The sequence below is a fragment of the Hipposideros armiger genome, unplaced genomic scaffold (assembly GCF_001890085.2).
Source record: "Hipposideros armiger isolate ML-2016 unplaced genomic scaffold, ASM189008v1 scaffold_96, whole genome shotgun sequence".
Taxonomy (NCBI): domain Eukaryota; kingdom Metazoa; phylum Chordata; class Mammalia; order Chiroptera; family Hipposideridae; genus Hipposideros; species Hipposideros armiger.
The window spans coordinates 695,746-713,027 of NW_017731446.1; the positions used below are offsets into that span (position 1 = coordinate 695,746).

The following is a 17,282-nucleotide window of genomic DNA, read 5'->3' on the forward strand; positions in this document are numbered from 1 at the left end:
AAAGTGCAAACATTGACATGCCATGCATTTTTTCCCACTGTAGTTGCTGGTGCTGAAACATTGACCAAACACCTCTTTGGAAACAAGCTTTATGGATCTATAGCAAGTTTTCTTAATATCTTTATTACTAAGTAATTATTAGTACCTTGTTGATAGGTACATTGAAGATGGGTTTGGTGCTTTGAAGTTGAGTTCCTTGAGGATGGGTTTGTTTTGGGGAAATTACACATCAGTTAGTGCCCAGGCTGGGGAATAAGATTAAGTGGAGTAATATATCACATTTGGCCAAAAACAAAGTGACTTCTGGAAGCAGATTCTAAGGAGGAATTCTGACATGTTTTGCTGATTGGCTGTTTAAAGTTTGATGATTATTTGGGTATACAAATTCTAACATGCTTGTTAAAATCACGTCGTTTTGTTATAGTTGCTCATCCCAGCTTTCCCCTTTCTTCTCCTGAGTATTAGAGAAAGAAGACAACCCTTCATTGAGTCCTTTCTGAATTCTGCACTTAAAGTGGGCAGAGAACATGCTGCTTTATGTGGTAAACCCAACACCTCAATCTCTTTATGTCAGGTCATAAAGAAAAGGAAACAGACGGGTGTTCCACTGACAAGGAATTGCCAATCCAGTTTGTGCAGATGGATTAGAAAGGCGAATTTAGGAGTGCCTGTTTCCTAACTTAAATTCTGAGACCTTTTCAATTTTGTTTTGTTTTTCCTCCTTTTTTTTTTTCACTATTGTCGACCATCAAAAGGTTACCATATCCTTTTTAAATAAAAACAATGAGGTGAAGGTACTCATTACATCATAAAAATTTTAAGTGTCTCGCTCACCTTCCTACAAATCCCCACCTTCTAGACTCACATTGAAAGGTGAATATGTTCAGCTCTAATTAATTTATAGGAAGAGTTTTCATGGCTCTGTGAATAAAAGATGCTGTCACTTAATGCTGTGACATGGATTCTCAGATTGAAAAACAAACTGATAGGAAAAGAATTTAGTTGTAACACATACTATTTTGGAAACCCAAGGTAATTTGTATTAGTTTTATAAATTCCCATGCTTCAGTAAGCTGAAATATGTGTAAAGGAAAGCCTTAACACTTTTTTATTCACCACAGTTTAATACATTTAGAATCTCCAGTACCTCCTAAAGGTAGTAACCCCGCAATGTCCTGTCCGTTTTGCTCTCACACATCGCACTCAGCACAAACCGCTTCCCAGAGCAGGGCTTGGCTCTCGATCAGGGTGGTCAATCACGTAGAAGCCACGCTCTTCTATCGCCCGGTAGAGCGTGATGTACTTCGAGGCCTTCCTGGTCCTCGGGACCACGAATTTCTCCGTGAACTCATTCTTATCCAGTTGCTCCTTGCCTTCTGTGGTCAGAACGCAGTTAATGAATGTGAGGGTATAACTGTAGCAGTTGTGGAGGTCTTCTTCATACCTTACAAAACAAGAACAGGGAGAAGAGAAGGCTTAGCTTTGAAAGCTGCTCAGGAACAGACCGAGAAGCTGCTGCGCCATTCCCAACTGAAACGGGGCTCACTCAGCCAGCTGGGCCCCTACCTGTGCCTGCCCACTTGATGACAAAGCTCCAGGAGGTGCAGTTCTGAGGGACACTTGGCATCTTGGGCCATTTCTACTGACAAGTACAGATGGGACTCGACGAAATGTTTGGGTGGTGACTTAAGTTGCCCATAAACCCCAATGTGGAGAACCTAATTTCACTTAAATTCTAGATTCTAGAAGTGGAATTCCATATCTTAAGTTTTAGGATATCCCACAGTATCTAAACTTATTTCAAGGGAAGCCTGAAAACAATTGAAATTTATAAGTATGTTATATATCTAAAGTATTCAGGGAGCAAGGAATTGAAAATTAATTTCAAAATCATTAAAAACCAATAGAAAGTTTTAAATATTTATAAATTTTGAATACCATTTTTAAAAATTTTGTATTAAGATACTATAATATCACAGCCTTTGCAGTACATACTAGTAAATGTTATGTATATAAAAATACCTAGCCAAATAACTGGAGTACTAAGTTCTGGTCCTTTCAGCTCTTAAAATGCTGTGAGTCTATTTAAATATATGTGGGCTCACCTCTGCAGAAACCCCAAAGTAAATCAACCCCTGCTGAAATTCTGTTACAGGCACTACTATCTTGGTATGGGCTCAAATAAACACAGCTCAGAGTCCCCTGTGACCTGAGATCACCCTTGCATGGCGAATGAGGGCCAGGGAACGGGTGGCCTCTGCAGCCCTATACCTGTGTGGCAGCCAGACCCCCGTGGTGGAGAAGTCTTCCAGGTACTTGTCCCACTGGTCCATCAGTCCAAACATGCCGGGCTGCAATAATGGGATACTTATACTCTGCTCCCAGCCTGCTTCATCTCGCTGGACGCCGTGCATGGTGTAATTGTACACAACTCCTGCAACCAAAACCAGAGTTGTGCAGAAGCTTAAGGGAAAATGCACCTCTGTGAAAAGGGGATGTCAGAAAAAGACAGCAACCACCATGGTAACTTTACATATGGAAATCCAGGTTGTACTTTCCAACTACAGTCAGAGAGCAGTGGGCCATGAAGGGCTCTAGAACCTCCTTCCTCTAGATCAGCGGTTCTCAACCTGTGGGTCGCGACCCCTTTGGGGGGTCGAACGACCCTTTCACAGGGGTCACCTAAGACCATCGGAAAACACATATTTTCAATGGTCTTAGGAACCGAGACACCGCTCCTCTATCCGTCTCCATGCTTCCAAGACAAAATTTCATTTATTTGTAATTAGAAATATTTCACAATATGTAATTACATATTGTTTTTGTGATTAATCACTATTTATGTTCAATTTGTAACAATGAAAATACATCCTGCGCATCAGATATTTACATTACGATTCATAACAGCAGCAAAATTACAGTTATAGAGTAGCAACGAAAATAATTTTATGATTGGGGGTCACCACAACATGAGGAACTGTATTAAAGGGTTGCGGCATTAGGACGGTTGAGACCCACTTCTCTAGATCATCAAGTTGAGGGGGCAGCTGCCCACCTGGAAGACTAAGGGTCTTGCCTGGAGTCAAGGAGAGGTTACGGAGCCCCTGCCGCTTCTGCGGTCAGCAAAGCAGTTCCTTCAAGGAAACTCAGTTCTTGCTCCACCTGTTCTTCAGCACCCTGAAGTCGCCCCCAGGAAAGAGAGACAATAATAGGTGCCAGGATAATCATCTTCAAATATTTTTGTTGAAGTTCTCTATTTACAAATGGGTCTATCTTGTTTCCTTAAATCAGCAATAAATTTCTGGTGATAAGATTGGTGGCAAATTTGACTGCTCACATGGGAACTGAGTTCAAAAACCCAGTCCCAGGTTTCTATTCATAGCATCAGTTTCTCCTGCCTCAAGGGAGTGAGGAAAGGCTGTGATTACAGCCTCACCTGGCTGGCCTCACTCCCCATCTCCAGACCTACAGCTTCCTGCCAGTGGCTCACCCAGGCCCTTTCCTGCAGACAAGGATGTTCTGGCTTTATACAGACTCCGGGCCTCGAGAGCTAAATCTGGCCATAGGAACTGTTTTATTTAAACATGCTTCTTTTTTTTATAAAGCAAGCCAATGCAGGCCCCGCCACATGCTCAGGTGCTATATCCCCTGATTTATCCCTGAAATCCCTGCCTAACCCCTGGAGACTCTGGAGCGCGAGGACCAGTGGCAGTGAGCTGAGTAAACATTTGGGGGCAAAGGGCCTTGGTCCAGATTCTGGTTCCCACACAAGATGAGGTCTGAGGCAACTTAACCTCTCCAGATTCTCTTTCTTCCTCTTTTAAAAAACCAACAAAAATTGAACAGGTTTGTGTTGCTCTTGACTGAAAAAGTATCAAAAATATTTAGTATTGTTAGTAGTAATACCTTGCTGTAAAGTCTAGAACAGTAATACCTTGGTTTGCGAGCATAATTCATTCTGGAAACAAACTACTCATATTGCAAGACATTGCTTGTTTACCACGTTAAAATGTATTAGAAATGTTTGCTCATCTTGCGGCAGAACACTTGCAAATCAAGCTACTTGCAGTCCAAGGTTTTACTGTATTTCTCATTTTGGGGGTTAGCACTGCCCACTTCATGGCACAGCAGGAGAACCCAGGGAACAGAGAAATCACTAATTAAATGTTGCCACAATCACTTTTGCTCTAGAAATTCTGCTGTCCTCTGGGTATTTCGGGGACTCTTGAAGCTAAAAAAACTATGAAAATGCACTCACCATTTGTGTTGGTTATTCCAACGTGAAGATCAGACCTTCCATCATAATCCCTGAAAGAAACAAGTATTTTTGTTTGTTTGTTTGTTTGTTTGCATATGTCTGGCATGAAGAATTGGTACTTAAAGTAAGAGGAGAGTGATGGGCCTCCTTTCTTGGCTGGTGTCAGACTTCCCATCAGTGAATGTGGGGCTCTTAAAAAACAGTTTGGGGGCTGACCAAGTGGCTCAGTTGGTTAAGAGCTCGCTCAAGAGTGCAAGCTCCGAGCAACAGTGGTTCGATGCCCGGCCGGAGCTGAGCAGCCGCTGAGCTACCAACAGGTGGCAGGATGGCTCAGCTAAAAAAAAAAAAAAACAGTTTGGTGCAACACCTTTTACATACTTTGGTTCATTTCAGCCTCATAGGGACGGGAAGGAAATCAATTAAGGAAGTTAATGAAGTGAACTGTCAACTAATTTTCTCATCCCACACATTCTGGAGGGCTCAAGAGAGTTGGGAGGGCAAATTTCAAGGAGGCAAGTAGTTCTCAGCATTAGATGGTGAGGATGCACATAAGCAACCTTCCTAAAGCATCTGCCATCATTCAGTAGCATCCGTGCTCTCTAACAGCCTGCCTTGTGCAGGGCCAGTCCCAATTCCATTTGTAAACTACACAAGGACTCTAAGGAGCCACAATCCTTTTAATTTCTGAAATCTTTCTTAATTAAATTCAGGTGGCATCTACAATTGAAATACACCAGCTCTAGTCTTCAATTTAATTCACCTCCATGCAAAAATAATCTAAAAGTGGCCGTCTTCAGACTCTCTACATTGTACCTGTTTGTCACAGAAATTACAAACTAACTTGCAATAAAGGTATTATTTTGACATTAACTACTAGGTCATTTTCCCAGTTAGCCTCTTATCTTAAAAATATCTGGGTAAAAAAAAACAAAACTCCAGGCTATTGATTTTTCTTGAAATCATATAAGCAGGTTTGACCTTGATATATTGTTGCACTTATTGCTCCAGGAAAGTATGCACACCATCTATTTCTATGAAACAATTAGGCCTACATTGTATAATTGAATGCTAAAACACTGGAAAGATTATCCCCCCAAACCTCACACTGTAAAAGAAGGTTTTAGTGACTACAACACAGAAGGGAAAGTTTGCACAATTCAATGTAATACTTAAAAACACTGTACCTAAGAAATGTCCCTTGAGTTGGTCTGAGGAGGAATGCACATTTTTCTTGATGTCCGTTGGTAAACGGATTGGAGATGCTAACAGGTGCTTCCTCCAGCTTCATCAAGCCCACGTCCTGCCGGCAGAGGGGGCAGCATCGCGGCACACTGAAGCTGTAGATGTATTTCCTGCAGTGGTTGAACTTAATTAAAGGCTTTCCGACCTCTGCGCACTGCATGGCTTTCCCCTCCTGGGCAACCAGGAGCGGTTTCCGGAGACTTCCTTTTCCTCATTGAACAGGTAGCAAATGCACGCAGCCCGAGTAACTTGATCAACAATGACGTCATTCTGATTGACGGCTTTAGAAGAAACCCTGAACTGGTGTCCTCAGAGGCTTTCATTTTCATTTTCATTTGTGCTTGCTTACAGAAATTCCATCTTTTGTACATTTTGCGACTGTCGGCAGCCAGCTCCTACGTTTCTGTCCTACGTTTCTGTGAAACCTTTCTCCTCTTCTCCCAGCGTTCCCTTGCGCTGGCAGCGCTGGATTAATGTTTCTACCAGAGCTCTGTTCTTTAATTAGTCATTAGTCTGTGAGCCTCTACAAGTTAGGAACCCACATTTATTTTTGTGTTTCTAGAAAAGGTTATATCGTTATGGTTTTGAATAAGTAAATCCTTACTTTGAAGCTATTTTCTGTTGATGTTTTATATTATAAAAGTAATCTTGCCCAGGAAAAAAAAAATAACACCACAGTTAGAAATAAGGATAGTGGTTACCCTGGGTGGGGGTTACTGACTGGAAGAGGGTGTGAGGGGTTATCAGACTGGATTTTTAAATTAATCAACTATATACCATTTATAAGAGATACAATTTAGATATAAAAATATCAGGTAAGTTGAAAATAAAAGGATGGGAAAAGATATAACATGCAAACACTATTTGAAAGGAAGCTGATGTGATTGTATTACTATCAAAGTACACTTTAAAAGAAGAATTCCTAGACATTTCCTTTTTAAACTAGTCTCTTGGAAACACCTTTTATACATGTGTCTTACATAGTGGATTACAGGCACCATAGTGTGGTCAGCACATTCTTTCTCTGAAAACAATGCCCTGATGTAATGGACAACTAGCCTTCTTAGAAACATCTTTCATACACATGTCTTTACATAGTAGTGTATTATGTGCACAACAGTGAGGTGAATCGATTCTTTCACTGATATAACACTGCTGATTCACATGTGCAACTAGCACAAAGAGGGACCTTTCTAATAATGTGTTGACAAAACAGAAGAGTGTGATCTTTGAACCCAAAAATATAGCTTCAAGTAGATATAAATAAAATGTTGACCAAACTAAAAGGAGAATAGACAATTCCACAGTGGGATTACACTAGCAATAAAAAAGATAAGAAGAAAAAAATCACTAGAAAATCCTCAGTAGTTTGGAAATTAAGTAGCACACTTCTAAATAACTTATGGGTCAAAGAATAACAATGGAAATTAGAAAATATTTTGAACCTAATGGTAAGGAAGCTGTGAGAAAAACTTGTGGACTACAACAAAAAAGTGCTTGGAGGGAAAATTATAACTTCAAATACTTAAAAACAACAGTTGAACATTAGTGATCTAAACTTCCATCTCAAGAAGCTAGAAAACAAGAGCAGTCTGAATTCAAACATAGAAAAAAGAAATAGTAAGGAGCAGGAATCAGTGAAATAAAAAATCACATGTGCAACAGAGAAAATGAACAAAGCCAAAGTAAACTCCAAGCTGAGATGGCTTCAGTGGTAAATTCTTCCAAACATTTAAGGAAAAAATATATTATACAGACTTTTCCAGAGAATAGAAAAGAGGGCAGACTTCCAAACTCATACTATGCATATCTCATATACCAAAGCCTGTTACGGACATTACAAGGAAGGAATACTATATCTCATGAATGTGGATGCAAAAATCCTAAACACAATATTAACAAATAGAATCTGATTATTTATAGAAAGAGTAATAATACATCATGCCAGTGGGGTATATCTGAGGAATTCAAGTTGACTTAACATTAGAAAATCAATTCAACACACTAACAGAATAAAGGAAGAAAATTGCTTAATTTGATAATGGAGAACTTAAAAAACCATAGAGCTAACATTTTAACTAATGGTGAAATATTAAATAATTTCCCTGAATTCAGGAACAAGACAAGGATGTCCACTGTTACCACTTTTATTTAAGGTTATACTTAAGGTTCGCAGCAATGCAATAAGGCAAGAAAATAAAAGCTATAAAGATTGAAAGTGAGTTTGAGCTCTGAGCAACAGCGGTTCGAGTCCAGCCCGAGCTGAGCAGCCGCTGAGCTGCCAACAGGTAGCAGGATGGCTCAGCTAAAAAAAAAAAAAAAAAAAAAAGATTGAAAGTGAAGTAGAACTGTCATTATTTGCTGATGGCATGATTGTGTGCATTAAAAATCCAAAACAACAAACCATTAGAATTAATACATAGGGCCGGCCGAGTGGCGCATTGGTTAAGAGTGGGCTTGGGACACCAGAGGGCCCCAGTTCGGATCCCACATATGAGGGCCAGTGACACTGCCCTCTACAGCTAAGATGCTGAACAACAGCTCAACCTGGAGCTGGGGTGCCATGAGTCGCCAGCGACAGCATAGGCTGCAGCCCCTGTGCAGGGGGTTGCCATGGGCTACCATGTGTGGCCGGCAGCCAGTGTGACTGGCCGTGCAGAAGCCGGTGACTGATCTGCCTCACCTGGGAAGAGCGCAATGATGGTGCCAACTTGGGCCAGTGAAGCAACGTCCTCCACAACTAGACTGAAGAACAAAAGGACAGCAACTTGTCTGTTCCCCTTCCCCCAATTCCCCAGCGCTGTTCCCATCCCCCAATTCCCCAATAAAAATCTTTAAAAAATAAAAAAAAAGAATTAATACATGAATTTAGCATGGAACAAGCAACAATTAGGACATTTAAAAAATATTTAAAAGAGCATTAAAAAAACCATCTAAATATCTAGGAATAAATCTAATAAAAGTTGTTGAAGACCTGTACACTAAAGACTACACATTTTCCAATATATTACCTAAATTTCAGAGAAATTTCAAAAGTTATAAGTAATTGGAATTATATACTGTGCTCATTCATTGGAAGATTCAATATTTTTACAGCAAAGTACAACATACGGCTATCTACAACAACACGTAAACATCTTACAGATTTAACATTTATCAAAAGAAGATAGACAAAAGAATACATACTGAATTACTTCATTTTTATCAAGGTCAAGAACAATCTAATTTGTGATGATAGAGGTGAGAATAAGCAGTTATCTTTGGGAGATACTAATTGGGACGGGTCATAAGGGAGCCCTCTGGGATGTTGATAATGTTCTTTGATCTGGGTGGTGGTTTCATGAGTAAATAGGTATGTGAAAATTCACAGAGGCACATGTGTTTTGTTCACTTTAGTCTATCTCAATGTTTACAAATTTAAAAAAAATGTTTTTAAGCAATAGAAACCTTTGAAAGAGTTAAAGGAAGCTAATGACATGATCTAAGTTTTTAAAACTGGTTTTGTGTGACAATAGACTAGAAGCGGACAGGAGCAGAAGCCAGGAAAGTTAAAAGGCCATTACATTCCATGGGCCCAGGCAAGGAGTCATGGTTGCTTAGGCTAGAACCATGAAGGTGGAAATGGAGAGACGAGGGTGCAATTGGACAGAGGTGTAGGAGCAGGATCTGCAGGATATGGAGAGCCAGAGGAAAATGTCACGAATATCTTTTTGGGTTTCCATCATAGGAAATGGAGGCCGAACAGCAGAGGAATTCCAGGAAAGAAAATGACTAAAACTTGGGATGGGAGTAGAGATTTTGTAAAAGAGCAATTGGGAGAGGACTGAGGAATTCCTTACTTGGGAGTCAAGGTCTGGCGGGAAGAGTTGAGGCAGGGCCTGAGAAAGGGGGCTAACGAATGTATAATTTGGATATAGGTAGGAGTATTTGGGATTAAGGTGCACAGAGGAGAAGCAGGAGCTTGGCTCCGGAGAGGAGAGGTGATTCTAGGAACGCGGGAGGTCGCTAAGGAATGCTCTTGGAGATGGGGACAGACTCGTAGGAACAAACAGTTGGCACCCAGGATAAGAATGATAGAACTGGGACGCTAGCCAGGCCCAGCCCAGAGAAGGTTTGGAAATGTGTAACAAGGAGTTGAGGGATTGGGGGTCGGCTATGCCTCAACCCCAGGGCGGAACCAATTGTGACGGTGGCAAGGTTTCTGGCCGGCGCCACAAATGTGCCGCACAGGAGGGGGCGGTGTGCGCCGGTGTGACGCAGCCGCGCAGAGGGGGGCAAGGCCAGGCCGAGGCGGCGACGACGATAGCTAGAGGTGGCGTCGAGACCACGGCCCTCCAGCCCGACCACCATGAGCACCAAGCAGGTCACTTGCAGGTTAGTGCGCGTCTCGGCGGGATCCAGAAGCGCCGGGATATTTGTTGCCTCTACCCGGGGCCCATAACGGTGGGTTTGCCTCAGTCCTGCAGCCAAGGAAACTGAGGCTGGTGCCGATTCGTGTAAAGTTGCTCAGCTGTTCGCGGTTGGGCTTTTCAAGGCCCCGGTAACGCTGAGGCCCGAGCCCGGGACCCGGCGGTGCGTGGCGATGTCTTGTGGCTGAGGCCCGGGTTGCAACCAGCGCGGGAGCTGTCCCGCGAGTTTGAAGCATAACCCTCGTGGGTTGGAAGGACGTGGTAGCCAGGGCCGTGCACGGTGCAGGGCCCTGGGAGAAGGGCTCTTGGAACTTCAAGTTTCGCTGGAAAAGGAGTTTTGGAGTTGAGTAGGGGGACACTAAGAGGTCATTTACCAGTGGAGATGCAGCACAGGAATAGGTTGTTAATCGATGATAAGGGCCTCAAAGAAGCCGAGGCCCCAAAAGCAGCCTTGGTTTCTTGAGAGTTTGAAGAACTCCGAAGCAACCTAAACTTACAGAGCCAGCAAGTAAGCAGTTGTACAGAAAATAATAACGGCAAGTAGGATTTGCTGAAAGTTTGTTAAGCGCCCCGCGTATTTCCAAGTCCTTTACATTCATTGTTTCTAGACTTCACAATAACGCTATTAGGCAAATATAATTACATTTTACAGTGCAGGTAATAGACTGAAAGTGGTTAAGTGATACTCTTATCCACCCATTTACGTGGAGAAATGCAATGGTAATGGATGGATAGTTGTAGAAAAATCAGAACCAGATGACTACACTGTGACTGCTCCTGTGAAATAGAAATATTGATAGCTTGGTTGTATGACACCCTCATTTCTTGGTTAGCTTGTGGCTTACCAGTATTGGGACCCTAGTCTTATTGAACTAATATTTGGAAAGCACAAATTTTATTTTAATGATTGGTTTCAGTAAAACTTACGTGGGAAACATTGCTTTTAAAAAACCCAATTGTTAGTTTGATTATGTAAGTAAGAAATTTTCTGTTTGCATTAGCGTATATTAACAGCATATTCGATTTATCTAAGGCCTAGGTGGCTTATGTTAAGCAGTTGTCAGAGATTTGCACTTGGTGTCTATAGGAAAGACTTGTACTAGAAGGCATTTTGTGAAGACGTGTGTGTGTGTGTGTGTGTGTGTGTGTGTGTGTGTGTGTGTTTTATTTGTATAAAGTTTTCCGTTACCCTAAAATTAAAAGGCCTTTCAGAGTAAGAGGGGTTAAGCATTTATTTCAGATTTTTTAAAAAAAGAATTGCTATTTGGGAAGCATTGATTCAGGCAGAAACCCAAATAGTGTTCTAATTAGGAAACAGAGGCAAGGGATATTTAGGAGAAAGGGAAAGGGAATAATTACATCTATAGAAGGAAGGCATTTCTATGTAGATAAGCTAATATAGCGATGCGAATTCTAAACAGTGTTTTTAATTTTAAGTCCCTTAGTCATAATATCTGCTTTCTTGTTATCCTTGCAAACAGTTCTTTAGGGCACAGTGTTGCTTTAGGCCTAATAAAGGTTATCTTGCCCTGTTTTAACATTCCAAAGGTTTGAGGCTTAAGATGTGCAAGGCAGTACATCTGGGATGGCAGCTCTGGCTCCATTTAAAGCATATATTGGGTTGTGGGAAAAGTCATGATGCATTTTTGCAATGAAAAACAGAAAAAAATACGTCATGACTTTTCCTATAACCCGATATATTTTTTACACCCTTGTTGGAGCAGTTTCTTAGTCATTGTGGACTGTAGCAGATTCTGGCTACTGCTCCTAAGATGGTTCACAAAACAGTGCACATTTATATAATGCTTTATAATTGAATCTCAACTCTATATAGTATCTAATTTTACAGGTAAGGAAATCTGATGCTCAGAAAAACTTGAGATTTGCCCCAAACTTCACATCTAACTGCAGGAGTGTCCCTCAGGGTGGTGTTGCATATAAACTAAGAGTGGGTTGGAATGTTGGGAAGAGATCACTTTTGTTTAAGCACTAATTGATTTTGTGTGCGGTAGGGGGAGGGGTGGGGCTTACAACTTGCTGGGTGCTCTTTGAGTTGCTCTACCAGCCATATTGCTTGTAATCCAGCAACCAGGACTATTCCATAGATCGTGAAACTGAGCCTCAGCATTGAAGTGATTGTCCAGCGTCATTCAGCTTCCAAGTGACAGAGCTGTGGCATCCAAGTCCATGTTCTTGTAGACTGTATGGTCCCCCAAATAAGTTTGGGAAATGCTGAATGAAGTTTTCTTTACTGCAGGAATTTTTAAAGCTTTTAATATGCTCATATGGAAGGAATACACATACAAAAACTTATAGAAAGTAAAAGAAGTTCACTTGCAAGGGGTATGAAGGAGTCAGCCCTCATGAGCACTGCCTGGCCAAATAAAAACAACACATATTTAAATGAATAAAACCTGCAATATTACCAAGAATACCAAGTTTACATTAGTGTGTTCATGGTGGAAAAGCTTCACTTTATTATCTTAGTCACTCAAGTCTTATCTCCAGACATTAGTAACTTATGGGAAATGTTCAAGGTATGATTTATTTGGGGGAACCAGACCTAAACAGGTTTTTGTGGTTTTTGGTTTGTTTTCCTGACTGCTTATTCTGAATGACAGTAGGACAAAATGTTAGTTTTGCTTCCATTCTGATTCACATTATGTCTTTCCAAGAAATGGATGTGAAATGCTATGATTTCCACTTAATGACAAAGACACTGTATGTTTATTGCCTGAAATGACAAGAACAGCAGCTCACAGAATTGTGCTGTTAGTCAACTTTCCTGATTCCTTGACATGCCACTCTATACATTATCTCAATATGGGGGTCATTTTTGCTGGCTCATGTCCTATATCTTCCAATCTGTTTTTTTGTTGTTTTTTTTTTTTTAGCTGAGCCATCCTGCTACCTATTGGTAGCTTAGTGGCTGCTCAGCTCGGGCTGGCATCGAACCGCTGTTGCTCAGAGCTCAAACTCTTGAGCGAGCTCTTAACCAACTGAGCCACTCGGCCGGCCCCTTCCCAATCTGTTTTAAAGCCCTGCTGCAGGCCTTTGTTATAGCTTGATAACCAGTTTCTTTGACCTCCTCATGTGATAGAAGTCCTTTTGTCTTGTTACTAGTGTAAGACCCAGAATTTCAGTTTCCCGAGAGAGTCAAGCCTAGAGCTTTTGATTCTTTGGAAGTCACAAAACATGGGGCACTTTGTCAGCCAGTAAGTGGTAGGAAGAACTTGAGCTCCAGAGTTGGGCAGTTCTGGATTCTAATCCAGATACCACCTGTGCCATAATTTCCTCATCTGTAAAATGGGGGTGGTAATGCCTAACCAGTAGGGTTGGTTAAGAGATTAAATAATAAAACAAACCATCTTGGAACATTTACGATGTGTTAGGCTAAGCACTTAGGGAAATTTTATATCCATGTAGAAAACAGTTTACAAGCCAAGTTCCAGACATGAGGCAGGGGCCAGTCTTACAAGCAGGCCTTTCTATGGATAGCAGGCTCATACCTGCTGTGTTAAAGAGCTCTTTTCTGCACACTTAAAATCAGTATTGTGAATAATAAGATCCCTTTGATATAGGTCTTTTTTTCAAGTTCTTGTTTTTTTTAATTCTTATTTTTCAATTACAGTTGATGTACAATATTTTATTAGTTTCAGGTGTACAGCATAATGATTACACATTTATAATAGACCTTACAAAGTGATCACTCTGATAAGTCTAATATCCATCTGACACCATATACCATACATAGTTATTAAAATATTATTGACTATATTCCCTACGCTGTACTTTACATCCCATAACTATTTTTATAACTTTTTTTTTTTTGGTACGTCTTAATTCCTTCACCTTTATCACCCATCTCCCCACCCCCTCCCATCTGGCAACCATCAATTTGTTCTCTGTATCTATGAGTTTGTTCATTTATTTTATTTTTTAGATTCCACATATGAACTCATATGGTATTTGTCTTTCCCTGACTTATTTCACTTAGCATAATACCCTCTGGGTCTATCCATGTTGTCACAAATGGCAAGATTTCATTCTTTTTTATGGCTGAGTAATATTCCATTGTATATATGTACCACATCATCTTTATCCATTCCTCTTGTCTGTGGACACTTAGGTTGCTTCCATATTTTGGCTATTGTAAATAATGCTGTAATGAGCATAGGGTTGCGTATATCTTTTCGAATTACTGATCTGGATTTTTTCAGATAAATACCCAGAAGTGGAATTACTGAGTCATATATATGGTAGTTTCATTTATAATTTTTTTGAGAAACCTCCATACTGTTTTCCTTAGTGGCTGCACCAATTTACAATCCCACCAACAGTGAACAGGAGTTCCCTTTTCTCCACATCCTCACTAACACATTTGTTGATTTATTGATGATAGCCATTCTGACACACGTGAGGTGAAATCTCATTGTGGTTTTAATATACATTTCCCTGATTAGTGATGTTGAGCATCTTTTCATATGTCTTTTGGCCATCTGTATGTCCTGTGGAGAAATGTCTATTCATGTGCCATTTTTTAATCTGCTTGTTGGTTTGTTTTGGTGTTGAGTTGTATGAGTTCCTTATATATTTTGGATATTAACCCCTTATCGGATGTATCATTGGCAAATATCTTCTTCCATTTGATGTAGTCCTATTTATTTTTTCTTTGTTTCCCTTGCCCAAAGAGACAGATCCCAAAAAAACTAATGCTAAAGCAAATGTCAGAAAGTTTACTGCCTATATTTTCTTCTAGGAGTTTTATGGTTTCAGGTCTTACATTTAAGTCTTTAGTTCATTTTGAGTTTATCCTTGTATATGGTGTAAAAAAATGGTTTACTTTCATTTTTTGCATGTGTCTGTCCAGTTTCCCCCCATTTATTGAAGAGACTTTTTTCCCGTTGTATGCTCTTGCTTCCTTTGTCAAAGATTAATTGACCATACAGGCGTGGGTTTATTTCTGGGCATTATTCTGCTCCACTGATCTATGTGTCTGTTTTTATGTTAGTACCATGCTGTTTTGATTACTGTGGCCTTGTAGTATAGTTTGATATCAGGTAGTGTGATACCTCCAACTTTTCTTTCTCAAGATTGCTTTGGCTATTCCAGGTCTTTTGTGGTTCCATATAAATTTTAATATTTGTTTTAGTGCATAAATGTTTACAAGGGTTATATCCTCTTGTTGGATTGATCCCTTTATCATTATGAAATAACGTTCTGTGTCTCTTGTAACAGCCTTTGTTTTAAAGTATATTTTGTCTGATATTGCTACTCCATCTTTTTTTCCCTTCCATTTGCATGAAATACCTTTTCCATCCCTTTACTTTCAGTTTTGTGTGTTTTTCTATCTGAAGTGTGTTGTAGGCAGCAGATGTATGAGTCTTGTTTTTTTTATCCATTCAGCCGTCCTCGGTCTTTTTTCTTTTTTTCTTTTTTTTTTTTTTTTAAAGAGTATGACTTCTGGGCCAGCCGAGTGGTGCGATGGTTAAGAACTGGCTCGGGACGCCAGAGGGCCCCGGTTCGGATCCCCCATATGAGGGCCAGTGACACTACCCTCCACAGCTAAGATGCTGAACAACAGCTCAGCCTGGAGCTGGGCTGCCATGAGTTGCCAGTAACCACGTAGGCTGCAGCCCCTGTGGCAGTGGGTTGCCATGGGCTACCGTATGTAGCCAGCAGCCAGCGTGAGCGGCCAGCAGCCGCAGTGAGCAGCCATCCAGAAGCCGGCGACTGATCTGCCTCACCCAGAAGAGCGCAATGATGGTGCCAACTTGGGCCAGTGAAGCAACGCCCTCCACAACTAGACTGAAGAACAAAAGGACAGCAACTTGTCTGTTCCCCTTCCCCCAATTCCCCAACACTGTTCCCATCCCCCCAATTCCCCAATAAAAATCTTAAAAAAAAAGAGATGACTTCTTTTTTTTTTTTTTTTAAGATTTTATTGGGGGAGTTGGGGGAGGGGAACAGCGTTGGGGAATCGGGGAAGGGGAACAGATAGGTAGACAAATTGCTGTTTTGTTCTTCAGTCTAGTTGTGGAGGACGTTGCTTCACTGGCCCATGTTGGTATGATCATTGCACTCTTCCCGGGTGAAGCAATCGGTCGCCCGTCATTGGTCGGCCGCTCACAGCAGCTCTTGCCGGCTGTCAGCCACTCTTGCTGGCTACCAGCCACTCACGTAGCTCATGGCAGCCCACTGCAGCCCCGCTGCAGCCTACTCCGTCGCCGGCGACTCATAGCAGCTTAGCTCCAGGTCGAGCTGTTGTTCATCACCTTAGCTGTAGAGGGTGCAGCATCACTGGCCCGCAATGTGAGATCGGAACCAAGGTCCTGGGGCTCAGCTGGTGCTCCCAAGCGAGCTCTTAACCAGCTGGCCTCGTCCTCAGTCTTTTGATTGGAGTATCTAGTCCATTTACATTTAAAGTAATTATTGTTAGGTATGAAGTTATTGCCATTTTATTGTTTTTTGAAGTTCTCTGTTCCTTTGTTGTTCTCGCTCTCTTCTCATGTATTGATGGCTTTCTATAGTGTTATGTTTGGATTCCTGTCTGTTTATTTCTTGTATATGTGTTGTAGATTTTTGGTTTATGGTTACTATGTGCTTCGTATATACTAAGCTATGCATATAGCAGTCTATTTTAAGTAGATGGTTGCTGAAGTTCAAACACATTCTAAAATCACTACACTTTTTATTCACCCCCTCCATATTTGTGTTTTTTCATTTTTTACTTTTGCTCATGTGTATTCATATGTATTCCTGAATTTATTGTAGTAATTACACATGATCTTCCTACTTTTGCTGTTTAACCTTTATACTAGCTTTATACATGGTCGATCCATTGATTTTAAGTGTTTACCTTTGTCAGTGAGTATTTTTTTCCTGTATTTTCTTATTCATATTTTTTATCTTCCTAAAGAAGTACCTTTAACATTTCTTGTGATTACTGGTTTAGTGGTTGTGAACTCTTTTACCTCCTGATGTGTAGGTCTTTGCTCTTGCCTATTCCTTTGGGCCTGCAAAGTTTCTGTTGAGAAATCAGCTGACAGTTTTTTGGGAGCTCCCTTGTATCTAACTAACTGTTTTTCTCTTGCTACTTTTACGATTCTCTCTTTGTTTTTAACCTTGGGTATTTTAATTATGTATCTTGGTGTGGGCCTCTTTAGGTTCATCTTGATTGGGTGATGAACTTCCTGGACTTGTATATCTGTTTCCTTCACCAGGTTAGGGAAGTTTTCAGTCATTATTTCTTCAAATAGCTTTTTAATCTCTTACGCTCTGTCTTTTCCTTCTGGTACCCCTATGATGTGAATGTTGTTATGCTTGATATTGTCCCAGAGGTCCCTTAAACTGTCCTCATTTTTTTTGTTTTT

General features: G+C 40.8%; 2 protein-coding genes across 2 annotated transcripts in view; one reads left to right on the forward strand and one right to left on the reverse strand.

Moving 5' to 3' along the window:
* Positions 1-1,070: 1,070 nt before the first annotated feature.
* On the reverse strand, positions 1,071-5,746 carry MKRN2OS (MKRN2 opposite strand). Its single transcript, XM_019645961.1, has 4 exons — positions 5,443-5,746; positions 4,259-4,308; positions 2,272-2,434; positions 1,071-1,444 (listed from the first exon to the last, which is right to left on the reverse strand). The coding sequence occupies exons 1-4, from the start codon at positions 5,658-5,660 to the stop codon at positions 1,204-1,206; spliced, it is 672 nt and encodes a 223-aa protein (XP_019501506.1). The 5' UTR covers positions 5,661-5,746; the 3' UTR covers positions 1,071-1,203.
* A 4,002-nt stretch (positions 5,747-9,748) lies between these two features.
* MKRN2 (makorin ring finger protein 2) overlaps positions 9,749-17,282 on the forward strand; it is a 38,522-nt gene continuing 30,988 nt past the window's right edge. Inside the window, exon 1 of the mRNA XM_019645993.1 lies at positions 9,749-9,874. Coding sequence (XP_019501538.1) covers positions 9,849-9,874 — 26 coding nt within the window. The 5' untranslated portion in view covers positions 9,749-9,848. The remainder of the gene's footprint in view (positions 9,875-17,282) is intronic.

Excerpts from the sequence above, each read along its gene's own strand:
- MKRN2OS (XM_019645961.1), bottom strand. The coding sequence starts at position 5,660 with ATGCAGTGCGCAGAGGTCGGAAAGCCTTTAATTAAGTTCAACCACTGC. Across the intron at positions 4,309-5,442 it reads ACTCAAGGGACATTTCTTAG|GGATTATGATGGAAGGTCTG; the intron begins GTACAGTGTTTT and ends TGTTTCTTTCAG. Across the intron at positions 1,445-2,271 it reads GGGGTCTGGCTGCCACACAG|GTATGAAGAAGACCTCCACA; the intron begins GTATAGGGCTGC and ends TTGTTTTGTAAG.